Source organism: Taeniopygia guttata, chromosome 10 (genome assembly GCF_048771995.1).
Source record: "Taeniopygia guttata chromosome 10, bTaeGut7.mat, whole genome shotgun sequence".
NCBI classification, from domain to species: domain Eukaryota; kingdom Metazoa; phylum Chordata; class Aves; order Passeriformes; family Estrildidae; genus Taeniopygia; species Taeniopygia guttata.
Window position 1 is genome coordinate 17,940,886 of NC_133035.1, and position 13,036 is coordinate 17,953,921.

Consider the following 13,036-nt stretch of genomic DNA (forward strand, 5'->3'; position numbering starts at 1 on the left):
TGTTTTGCACCTTGGACCTTTCTCACAGTGGAGGGTGGGAGTAAAAGCTGCCAAATCAAAGCCATTTGCATGGATAGGACCAGGTTCTTGGATGCAATGGATTGGAGTTTGTCCAAGGTTGATGGGAAGGGGATGAACTGTGCCCTTCCTCATTTTGCCGTCTCTGCCTTGCAGCAGACATCCAAAAATGCTGTGAGCTGCAGTGGGGTCACAGCGTGGACACAGGAGCCTGCCAAGCAGAGTCCTTGTCCTCCCTTCACTGAAATGGGTGCTGATATTCTCAGGAAGACAAAATACCTCCTTGCAAAAGCAGGCATTTCTGCCACTTGCAGGTTTTGTCACAAGCAGGGGAAGGTTTTATGGGTTTTTTTTGGTAGCCCCATTAAAGCTCTGGGGCTGTCTGGGCTAACAGCAGAGGCCTTTCCATCAGGTTTCTCTTCTGCTGCAGACAGAGCTGTTCAGGTGATCCTCCCTCTGAGCCAGCCTGTCCTGGAAACCAGGATCTTCTCTGTCTCCTGTGGGAGGACAGTCAGAAGTGGGAAGTGCTCACACCGAGTTCAGTAGAAGCTGGAGTGAAGCCCCACTTTCTTCACTGTTTTGTGTGGATTTTTTGTTTTCTTTTCCAGAATAACCAATCCATCCCTTTCCTCCTGGAGCTCTTCCCAGCTCTGCACTTCCCTTGGCTCTGCTGTTGCCAAATTGTCCCTTCAAGTCTCTTCATGCCAATCATATCCAATATCTTGATTGCATTTTCTTTTTCTCTGCATGCAACATTTTCACTTAAACTGGTCCAAAGTGGTTGTCTTAGTGATAAATGAGAAGTGAGGGTAGCAAGGAGTATTTTATTAGTCAAGCAGGCGCAGTAAAGAAGCTCATTGAACTGTGTCTAACATGTGCTATGCTTGGATTTTGCTGCGTGGGATGTTTGCCCCCTCAAATCTCTTGAAAAGCTTCTTCCCTTAGATGTATCTCCTGAACCTATCCGTTCTTTTGCTAAAAAATATTCTCTCATTCTCCAAACTTTAGTCAAAGTAGCTGGAAGGAATGTGTGGGTCAGTGTCCTGGTGTCACACTCCTACACCTTCTGCCTTTCTGGAGAGACAGATTTTGGCTGCATTTGTGCTCTTATTTTTGACCAGCAGTGGGGTTGCAGTGCTGTGAGTGTGTTTTTTGTTAAGGAAGGTGTTTACATGTGTTACTAATGTGAAGCACAAGCTTGGCCATGAGATAATGCTTCCCCAAGGTGAATAATTAATACTTTAATTTCTTTAGAAGAAGAATTTTGAGCAAATTATTTCTCTCTGAAAGAGAGAAAACATTGGTGTGTGGGATTTTTTTTCCCTTCTGATGAAAGCTTAGGGAAAAGGAAAAGGTTCAGAAGAAAGTTAGCCATGAAATTTTATTTTGTGACGTTTCAGATGAAATCCAATCTTGGTTTGGTTTCATGGCTGTAATATTTGATTCAGTTGGACAGGAGTGGTCTCCCTGGAGACACCTTTCACCATTTAACAATCCTTCATTTCCAGCCGTGCCTGGAAGCGGACACAAAGAAAATCCAAAAGTGTTGTCATGCTTCTGCATGCTTAATGTATATCTTCCAATTTAAATTTTGGAAAGCAAGAGTGGCATAGCTGGCCTTGCCTGCAGAAGCACATTTTTGAATGATTCAAGCTGTAGGATGGGAACCAAATCACTGAGGCCAAAAAACAAAAATAGAAACTTTCACTCCAGAGCTGAGTCATTTGTATTTTCAATACAGCATCTCTCTGGCCACTTGGAGCTCTCAATAGCTTCTCTTTGGGGGTGGAAGTAACAGCATCACTGTTCTCTGTGGGCTTTGCTGATGCTTTGCACCCCAAAGAGGGCATTGCTGGAGGGTTGGGGGCATTCTCACCCTCTGTGAGAGCCAGTTTTTGCCCTGTGCTTGCTGGAGGACATCCCTGCCCCATTCCTTCCCTGCCCAGAGGGAATCCTGCTCCTCTCCCACCAGGTACAGCCCAGAGCAGTGGAAGTGGAACTGCTCTTCACAACCAACTAGTGGGGAACATCCTGTCCTCTTGCTGAGAAGAGACATGTCCCAACCCCTTGTTCCTTTTCCATGGATAGCTGCAGGTATCATTAGTGACCCTGGATTATTTTGCACTTCCAGCCTGGTTTGCACAGTGCCGTGAGGGGTTTGTTCTGACACTCATATTCCAGTGTAATTCTTTGTGCTCTCTCTGACCCCATTGCCTTATAGTGCCTTTGTGCAGCCTCTTTTGTACTTCAGCAAAGAATATCCAGCTCAGTTCCATTGTAACTTCTTGGACAGCACAAACAATTCCCAGAGTCCCGGGAATTTGGGAGGTGCACACACAAATGCAGGAGCCTGCCCAGGTCTGGCAGTGCTGGCACTGCCCAGATACTGCTGAGTCTTGGTGTTACCAGGATTTGAGGCTTTTCTGTTCTCTCTTCCCTCATTATCCTGGATGATGAAAAAATGATTGTGTAAGTGTGGAACTAAAGCCTTTGGAGGCGTCTGTTTCTCATAACTCTGTTGTGGAGCCCAGAGAAAAGGCAGGAATCCAGAGCATTTTTCCACCCGGGACTTAATATTTTCCTTTCAGGCTTGCATTACCAAATGATTTTTTTCCTTGCAGGTTAAAAATGTTATAAATAGAAAATTTCCAATGATTCTGGTGATAATTGTTCACTTGACACAAGTGTACCTAAAATTGTCAGCGTGCCCTGGGTGCTTGCTGGAAAATGTTCAGTGCAGATCAGCACAATGCATGTGTGGTGCTGGCACATACAGTTTCAAAACACTCTCAAAAATCTGCAATAATAGTGAAAAAGATCCCTTCAGCACTGGATTTTTGCCTTTGAAGCATTCATCTGTGTTCCATATCTGGTTTCTTTTGGGGTTTTAAGTCTCCTTTTGGGGCAGTGAGCATTGATTGTGAGCTCTGTTGTAGATGTGGGTGGCTTTTGTGTTCAGTACATCATCTTTTCCAGTGCCTTTGGCAGACAGAGCTTAGTGCAAAGCTTAGTGCAGAGCCACTCCTTTAATTAGCTGAAATAATGGATGTTTGGGGGAAATGGAACCACAGGAAATAGGCAGAAAAAGTGTGTGGAGGGCTCCTACTGTCCTGAGAAGCTGTCACATCCCACTTTTTATGGGAAATATTAATTAGGGTCAGAGGGGCCATGACCCAGTTCTGGCACAGGCTCTCCAGTGGGGATTTTGGAACTTCCCAGATAAACCACCTTGTTCTCAGTGCCTTCTCACAGGGAGATTTATTGGTAGTTCTGGCCACTTTTGAATCCTGACAGGAACATTTCAAAGCAGATTTGGTTAAGCCACATGTATTTTACCTAAATCTGATAAAATTTGAAGCAGATCACTGGCTTCTTGCTGCAGGATTGTTTTGAGGCAGCTTCTGGCAATTTGGGCACGTGGGAGGCACAAAAGATCTTGGTCTGTGGCTTTATCTTCTAAGAAATGAATGAACAAAATCTTTTAACTTTTTTTAAAAAAGGAAACATTGAAGTGTTGGCCAATTAGAGAAGGAACACAAAAGATATCTTTGCTTTATAAAGCATTTTTACCCACTAGGGCTGACTAAAATAATTATTTCTTTATTTTTTATTGAAGAACCCAGGGGCTTGGGTTTTCTTCCTGGTTTGGGATGGTATTTTTCAGTATCTCAAAAATTTCCAGAGGACTTAAAAATTTTTCTTACCTATCTAATTGGAAAGTGCAATGTAGGGCAGATCCATCATCATTTGAAATCACTGGAGGCTTCCTGTTGGCTGCTGCTCAGTTTGTTAACTTGAAGTTTTCCAAAGCAGCTCAAGATGCATGAATCTGTTGCAGAGACTCAGAAATAACATGGTTTTCCATTAATTTTGCAAACCAGCTGGGCAGAGCTTTTGTGGAGTAGTATTGAAAAATGTTCAGTGACACCAGTGAGTTTTGGAGTTTTTGGAGGTGTTGGCTTTAAATATTCAGCACATCTTCAACCTCATCCCTGTTCCATTTTTTATCTGTGCAGTGGCAGTGCTCAGAAGTCAAAATGGTTGGTGAGGGTTAGCTGTAGCCATCTGGTGCTGTTGAGGAATTAATGTCTGAGCTCAGCCTCCCTGCCCACCCCCATCCCCACATCCTCTGCACCAGAGGCTTGGATTTCACTGTAATGGGACGTGGAGATGAAAATATCTGTCAAGGCTAAGCTGTGGTAGTTAATTCAGACAAAGGAGCAGCCAGCCATTCCATCCAGTGGCCACTGCAGGAGCTGCTGGTGCTGGAGCAGAGGTGGGTGATTATCAGTCCCAGGAATTAACAGCTGGATTGGGCATCGCAGTGGGGGATGCTGTGTTAAAGCATCAGCTTGATTGCTCCCGGCTCTGGAAATACCTGCACACATTATGACAAGGTCAGTAGCAGTTTTCAAGTTGTATTATTATTGTAATGCTGGTTTTGGAGGAGGTTACCTTCCTGATTTATCCTGGGCAGAACATCTAATTTATATCTTCCTCTGTTAAATAAAAATATCCTACCTAGCTGCTGGTTAGATCTGCTGGTTATAGAAGGGCCTAATGTGGCATTTACAAACTCTTGTGAGTTTATGTGTCAGAGATGCAGTGATTTGGGCTGTAAAGACAATAATCATCTGTGCATTGTGCTGCTTTGTTATGCAGCTGTTTGCTGATTCACAGCACTGATCTGCAAACCCTCCCCTTTTACTAATGGCATACTGTCAATTTAGGAATTTCAGAGGGTTTTTTTCACCTGCTGTAATAATAAGGCCTGTGACAGGGTCTAACTACACATGACCCTAAAATTCTCGTGGTACTCTTTATTACTAAAAAGGCTTATTTTTATTTTGTTTCTCTGAGCTGGACTAGCAGTCTGTTGCACTTTAAAATTGATGCCTTGTGCCCTTTTAATGGCAATAAAATAACATTGCTTTTTTTATTGATAACCTATGGTTTCATTGGGATATTTTTTAAAAGAAAATTAGACTTGCCCTTAGCTTTTATAAAGGGTTGTTACAGCAAAGCTAAACATAAAAAATATTTCCAAAGCATAAATCATTGAAATGAAGAGAGAAATAATTCCAAAGTTAGTTGTTTTTGTACAAGCTGTTGTGCCAGGAATAGATGCATTTTAGTGTCAGCAGATGCCTCCCCTTTTCCCCTCACAAACAGCCCTGGGTTCGCTTACAGCTTTTTTAGTAGAAAGCAAGGAAAGAAAAGAAGTTGTGGATCTATGGAGAGGTTAAACAAATATGATGCAGAGATGTAGAGGCTGCATATTAAGGACTAAACCCCATGGCTTTGTTTTCATAGATGTTCAGAGGTGTTAGAGTTAAAAAACCCACAGGTTCCTCAATTCAAATAGGCTTCATTAATCTGCTTTTTGGTGCTGCTTTATGGCAGTGCTCTCAGAGGAACCTGTGCCAGCACAGGAACTGCCCAGATCTGTGTGCCATAAAGCAGAAACTAAAAAAGATGGCACCGGGTGTGTAAAGTTTCTGGAGTTTCTTGGATAGTACAGGAATATCCAAGAAGTCCTGCTGGGATATCATCCCTTGCACACAGGATGTGCATTGTGCAGGAACGCAGACCCCGTTGTGCAACGTGCACGAGCTGGTTCCTAAATCCATAAAATCTAAGAATTAAAAACCCTTTTCTGCATCTGGGCTCAAATGCTCAGCATGTTGCACAATCAAATCCAAAACCAGAGGTTCAATGTTATTGAGCTCCAGTATTGCTTTCCTATTTTTCACATTGCTCAAGGCTGGGTGTGAGTGAGGTGACTCTGACAGGAGAGCCATGAAGAGCTCAGGCAAGGAGCAGGAGACATATGAGGTTAAAAGCAGAGCAGAATTTCTTTGGATTTCGGCCCAGATTTCTGCTAAAAATGGCTGGTGCATGTATTGGCAAAACTTTATTCCCAGCCTACATGAATGCCACTGCTGATGATAGGTCAGTCATGCATCTTGTAGAAATAAACCAGCCTTTAGTCAGTAAAATGTAGTTTTTCTTGTTTCTTTTCCCCCCACTGTTGAGTATAAATTAACCTTATAGAACATGCAGCTTCTTAATTTGCCATAGTATTTCAGAAGCCAGTATATCATTTACTAAGTCACCAGGAAGTCTTCTGTGAACTGGGTAATTTTGTTGCTGAGATGTTTAGCTTTGCCTTGGATGGCATTTGTACTTTTTGGGAATTTGGGAATGGATAGCCAACCTTCTCTCATTTAACCTCTGAAAGGTCTACTCAAATCTGACAACACCATGTGAGTACAGCTGTTGGTTAAGGGCAAACTTTTTTATCTGTATCTCCCCAGTTTTGCTCTTTTCAGTCTTTCAGTTGATAGTCACAAGGACTGTTTCTTGCTGGAGACCTTTGGCAGCTTCTTCCCTCAGGCCTAAGGCAGGAGGTCAATTTACCCTGCAGAATGGAATCATAGAAGGAAGTTTTGGTGTAAGAAATTTGAGAGATGGGTAGCATTATCTTGCTGCCAAGAATATTTAATATAAAAATATTAGTTTCAAACATTAGAATTGCCCAGATCTCTTACACTCAGTGAAACCGTTATTAAATTCTACTTGATGAATGTCCAGATATTCAAAACTGAGCAGTTTTGATTTGATCAATACAAATTTGCCTAAAACAAGACTGAAATTGAGTTTAAGGACTAAAATGAATATACTGAAGATTCTTCTGGGAATAAACTCCATAGAGCCAGTTGTGACCTTCCAGTTCCTGGAGATCTCAGAATTCTGCACCAAACTCATGGCCAGCCCATGTTTTTCCAGTGCTGGTGGCACCGGGGTTGTGACTGAGCCATTGCACTACAAAGGAGTTCAGAAATTCTGGGGGGCCCAAAAATGTAAGGGGAAGCCCAACACATTGGCTGAGTTATTTTGTGAAGTAGTCATTTGGCAAAACACAGAAGTGGTTTTGGGATTTGGGTCAAGCAGACAGAGTTCCTCCTTCCATCAGTTACAACCCTGTGACCCTTCTTGTGGTTGTTGGAGTGGTGCAGCTCCAGCAGGAGAGGTGGAAAATGCTCCTTTAAGGAGAGTTCTGTCTGTGGCAGGGTGGCTGGAGACCTCTCTGCTCGAGGGGAACGTGACACCAGGATCTGATGAGTCTCTGACCCTGAGATTCTTGTATCTCCACCCTCCCAGGCCATGATTTAAAACCAAAGAGAGATGGTCCTGCTCAGTCCTTTGGCAGAAAGGATGTGCTTTTACATCTGGAGTTGCTGCAGGTGTGGGCCTTGAGTAACAGTCCCCAAAATCAGGATTGAGGCTGGAATTGAGTAAAATTTGTCCCTCCTTTCTGCAATTTTTAGGAAGCAGCTTGAAGTTGCTCTGTGCTCTGCTCTGTCAGCCCTGGTCTGCTGGCCTCCTTGAGCAGGAAGCTGAGGAGCTTTCCAGCTGTTTTGTATCTCTGATGTGAGGCATTTTTTCCTCCTAGGGGAATTCCAGAGCTTCTCTCTAGGTTCAGGATTTCATCACAGGGTGCCAAGTGGGGAGGCTGCTTATTCCAGTAACTGCAGTGTTTGCTTGGATCTGTACTTCTTGAAATTTCTTAGTCCAGTTCTGAGTTGTTTTGACTGGAGAACTACTTTGCTCTAAAGTTCTCCCTTCTATCATCTTTTAAATACACTTGCCTAAGAATATTTTTTTCCTATCTTTGGTGTCCATGAAAATGAAGATTAAATCATATGGGATATTCTTACTGATCCAAATGCAGGAAGAATTTATTTTCCCAAGTACTCCCTAAAATTACAGAATTATGGAAGCACTAGAACCATTAATGTGTACTCTGAGATGCTGTTTATTGTGCTGTAATTTAATCCCACTTTCATGGGCCTTGATTTCTGCTCCTTGTCCTTCACAGGTTCTGCATCATCTGGGAAAGGTTATTGGTGAGGGCACACTTCTAATGGCACCAAGCTCTGGAGCCATCTCCGATGACTGAGTGATTTGAGCCTTGTTTAAATAATTGATGAGAAGTGTTAGTCAGAACCTACTGGTGATTCAGACTGCTTTATTCAAAGATATTTACTGACAGTTATAGATTGCTCCAAATTTACTTCTCTTTGCAGGCTGCATTAAACTAGGCCCTGCATGACATATGTGACTATTTTAAAAAATAAATAAATCCTTGTTAATACATGTGAAGAACTGTGGGCTTAAATGCTGTATTTAACCAGTTGCAAATAAGCAATAATAATGAATGATATTTTAACAGGAAAAATACATTTTGTTTTCAAGTAGAAAAGGCTTTCTTCCTCTGTCTTGGTTGTTGTTCAGGAGTGGACCTGGAAACATCTTGTATTTCTGTGACTTTAATGCAGCTTTCCCTGTACTGGTAGTTGGGGAATGGTTGGGTGTGAGACTTCCTGCCTGCCTCATTAGCCACCCACCAAAGCCTTTCTCTAATGGCTGCAGCTTTTAATCTCTGACACTTAAAATCTCTTCTGGCTCCCAACACCATTTAGGAAAAGAAAGTCTGGTCTAGGAGATTCTTCAGAATTGATTAAGGTGACACTGGGCATCTTGAAAAATCTCCTTTTACCTTTTTTTTTTTTTTTTTTCCCAGAGTAAATATTTCCAATTTCTTTCATTTTACACTTGTAGAGGTGCCTAAAATTCTGATTGAAAATTCTGGAGGACAGTGGGATTTTATCAGGCTGTTGTCAGGAGTGAAGTGTGACTAAAGCAAGGCCAGTAATGCTAGATTTGCCTTTCAAATTCCTGACTTTGTCAGAATTCCTGCAGGTACCAGTCCCATGCAATTCCTTCTCTTCCCTGGTTCCTCAGCAGGAGGAGGAGTGTGCCAGGCAGATGAAGGTTCCTGTGTGTGAGCTTCCACACCTTCCTTTGGAAACCACCTCTGTGAGCCATTGGGGAACTCTGTCCCTCTCAGTTTCATGTCCCTGTTGGGAAGTACTTTAGCATTTTATCACTTTCCTTTTATCAGGCTCTTTTTATTTTTTTTTTAATTGCATGAAATAAATAATTCCACTGAAAATCACCAACTTCTTTTATTCCCAGGATTCACTGACCTTGCAGCTGTGCATGGGTGACAAGCAGGTGCTTCTCCCTGACTTCTCTTTGCTGTTTTTCCTGCAGGAACTGTGGACATGGGTGGCAAACAGTCCACAAGTGGCGATGTCTCTGTCACCCAGACCCCTGTGACAGAAAGCATCCAGGATGCCTACAAAGCTGGGGATACCAGCAAGGCCCAAGAGTTGATTAGGTTGTCCTGTGAGGAGACTGCGCTGCAAGTGGAAAAGGTTGGGTTGGGTTATTGCTCTCTCTCAGATTTTATTGGCAAAGATGCCAGAATTTCAAGATGCTACTGTCTTCTGTTGTTTTTTTCATGGAGAAAATCCAATTGGTTGTGTGGGACCCCGCAGAAACATGCTCAGGGACTCTGTTTGCCCTTGAAAACACAGATCAGGACGATGAGACAGACCACAGGGAGCACTGTCTGTAGGAACACAGGCTGTGTGAGAAGGGGTGCTGCTGCTGTGGTCACCAAAACAGGGAAATGCATTTTTTCCCTGAAAAAGGAAGCTGTTTATAGACCTACCAAAAAAATGTATTCCCCCATCAGTGCAAAGATGGTTAGTGGCCTCCTGGGAAGATTTTACTGCCTGTGTGTGGAATTTTATCACAAACTCTGTGCCACCTTCTGCACTGCTCTGCCTTTTGAACCTGCTCTTTGCACAGAGCTGATGTGGGTGTTTTGGGAGGGTCCCTGCATGTCAAGTCCAACCACAGTGGCCATCTTCATAACAGGTAATACTGCATTTTGCAGCTGAGCTGTGCAAATGCTTTTTCTGTTGGTCCATGAAAAATGAGTTTATACTCACTGTTCTGTGCCTCAGGCACTTATGTGAAAAACCATACAAAAACAATACAAAAAACAATACAAAAAACTAAAATACAAACACCAACAAATTATGTGAAAAACCATTAAAAAAACTAAAGTACAAAACCCAACAAATTAAAATAATAAATTTATCAACAGTGATTACAATGGCCACTAGTGTTTATGACATTCCCAATTAACCACGGCGACAGTGGACATGCCTTGGCGTGGGCACAAATAAACCCATCCAGCCCTAGAAATGCTCTTTCTCTGCCTGCTGCCTTTAACAGAGAGTTTCTTCTGCTGTGTTTCCTTCACCAGTGTCAGCTTTTAGGCATTGCAGCAGCATATGGGGATCTGCAGGCAGTGAGGTACCTGCTGAAGGAGGCGTTGGTGGTGTTACCAACAGAGCCCAACGACGACAATGCAGCGGTGGTGGCTGCGTATTTTGGGCACAAGGACATCGTGAAAGAGCTGCTGGATTCCCTGCGTGGTAAGCCCTGGGCTGACCCTGCCTCTCCTCGGGTTTTTCAGGCATTTGGGGTTTTTGGCATTCCTTGGGAAGGGAGGGGTTTAGCCATGGGAAAGTGCACGGAGGGATCAGATCTCTGCTGTGCTTGAAGGAAACTTTCGCCCTGGAGAAGAGAAACACATACATAAAAATATTCCATGTTTGCAGGCTGGAAGTGGAGGAAGCTGCCATTGAGACAGTTCATTCCTGTCAGGCCTCACAGCTGGGTAACATCCCAGACCCTACAGTGAGATTAGGGGATTTCCAGGATGCAGCATCATCCCACTGCTGATCCAACAGTCTCAGTGGTGCTGGCACAGAGTGGCCTGACTGGTCAGGGACACTTTGGGTGCACAGCTGGCACCCACTTTGTTCTTTGCTTGACATTTTGTTTTGACTTTCAGGGGAATTCCTTCTTTAGAATAATAATTATATTTTACTTAAGTTTTATTATAGGAATTATTTTGGATCAGGGACAGTATTTTGACTCAGACACGATTCCTAAGGTAGCAGTAGGGGTGGGGGGCAGAGCACAGCTCTGACTCAGGACCAGGAGCTGTGTTTGGGTCCCTGTTGCTCTCTCAGTGTTCTGTGAGCTTGGCAGATGCTTCTCCCTGGGACCTTACATGCATTTGGGGTCCAGAGGTCCTCCAGAACATCTGGGGTAAATCCTTGACCTCGAACACTGTAGTAACACAAGAGCTAAGCTGCCTTCTGCAATATTTAACCTGAATATAGGTCTAGCTCCTCACTGGGACTAAATTGTTGCCAGTGGCCTCACTGAGAACAGGAATAACCTGTTGGGAAACCTGCTTATTTGGTGTCCTGTTGGAGCACTGGTAAGCAAAATAAATGTTCCAGTTTGGGGGATGCAATTAAATGCAATATTACCTTCAGCCAGAAAGGAAGCTGAGTAACCTAGTAGCAAAAATTAAATTATATTAATATAATACACTGAGTAATGAAAAGTGACTTAAGTAGTTTCTGGAAATTTAGCTCAGTTTAGAAGTGACCAAATTCTCTCCAACTCTTGCTTCGGGGGGGTCAGGGGAGGAGCTCTGTACAAACAGCAGCTTCCAGAAATTTTAATGCAGGACCTTCCAGCTGTTTTCTTGGGAAGTTACAGAGAAACCAATCACAGGGCTTAGGTATAAATTGCCTAAATTTGTAATTTGGCTTTTGCACTGCAGTGATTCTCCCTGGAACGGTGAGAACTACTTGTGGCTTACAGCTTAAGTGGAGCCCATTTTTTGTAGCAGGAGGATGAGGGATTTAGTGGAGTTGTTAAGAATGCAAAGAGAGATGTAATTTCCACATGGATAAGCTGCAAAAAAGCCTTGACATGTAAAACTTGGATGTTCTTGTAAGTGTTTCAGACAGGATGTGAATTTGTAAAGTATATGGAGGTATTACTGGGAATCAGGGGAGATTTGGGGACTGCTTATTGTTAGCAGAAACAATTCTGTCCTGGGTATTTAGTTACAGAATTAGTCACACCTAGAGGAAAGTGGTGTTCTACAGGAAAATGTTATTTCTGAAAACAAAAAGCAGTTTGAGAATGACTAAAACATCAGCAAATTAATGCAAAAATCAGAACATGGTGTTTTAGTTTTTAGCCTTAAATTACATTTGCCTGACTTTACTATGAATTAATAGTAAAGAATTGACCTGAAATGAAATACTTGGAGGGGAAATGAAAGTTTTTGTGGGAGACTTCAGGTTGAAGCAAAAACAAGCTAAAACAATTCCTTTTTTGTTGACTGAAGCTTTTTTTTTTTTTTTTTTTTTTTTTTTAATTCATCCAGTAACATGAAAGCTTACCTGGTTTTCCCCATTCTTTGTATCCCCTCTCATGAACTTGGAAGAAGTGACCAGTCTCAAGTGTTTGGATCTAATGTTGCTGCCTTATGAATGCTTAGGTCAGGGACAGACAAAACATTTTACCCATTGGCTGGGTGGGTAAAGAACAACAGTTAAGCAAAGCTGAAAACTTTGTGCCTGATCATCTTAAGACCCTTTTCTGACACACTTTTGCAGTGGAATCTGTTCCTTTTGTCATCAGGAGCTTCACCCTGTCCCAAATCCTCTCACATCACAGCCCCGTGGCACCAACTAAGTCACATTTTGTATGTTTTTGGTAGGTCCTAATACTTGCCAGCAGCTCCTGAACTGGATGCTGGCCATAGCCTGCCAGCAGGGCCATTTGGACATTGTCAAGCTCCTGATCCGTGCCTACAGTGCTGACCCAGAGAGTTGTGCAGTCAGGAGGAACGAGTTCCCCGTCCTCATCCGCCTTCCCCTCTACGCTGCTATAAAGGCAGGTCTGTATTTGCAAGCTTCCACGTTTTGCCCCTCTTCTGCCAGGTCTTCAAAGAATGGGCTGAGCTGTTCACACGCAGGATGGTATCCATGGCTTGTCTGGAGTTGGATTTCCAGCAGGATGAATTAAAGTAAAGTTGGCTCTGAATCTGTCGACTCAGCCAAATTGGAGTCAGGGCCTTGGGAAGTTAGATTGCTCTAAATACTGAGAGGCTGAACTTTCCTCTATAAACTCCTAGGGAAAAGACCCTTAAAACCAGAATCCTTGCAAGTGAAAGCATTATTGTTATGGACACTCTGGGACACATGCTTGATTTAGGCTG

At 43.0% G+C, this 13,036-nt stretch overlaps 1 protein-coding gene across 5 annotated transcripts in view; it reads left to right on the forward strand.

The window, feature by feature from the left end:
* LRRK1 (leucine rich repeat kinase 1) overlaps positions 1 to 13,036 on the forward strand; it is a 73,152-nt gene that overhangs the window by 10,234 nt on the left and 49,882 nt on the right. For 4 of the 5 annotated variants that reach the window (XM_072933985.1, XM_030281643.4, XM_030281640.4 and 1 more), the window contains 3 exons: positions 9,139 to 9,302; positions 10,205 to 10,376; positions 12,536 to 12,715. In XM_072933985.1, the coding sequence (XP_072790086.1) occupies positions 9,139 to 9,302; positions 10,205 to 10,376; positions 12,536 to 12,715 (516 nt within the window). Of the gene's footprint in view, positions 1 to 2,175; positions 4,416 to 9,138; positions 9,303 to 10,204; positions 10,377 to 12,535; positions 12,716 to 13,036 lie in introns of those variants that run through there. The other variant, XM_030281642.4, reaches the window with a different exon arrangement.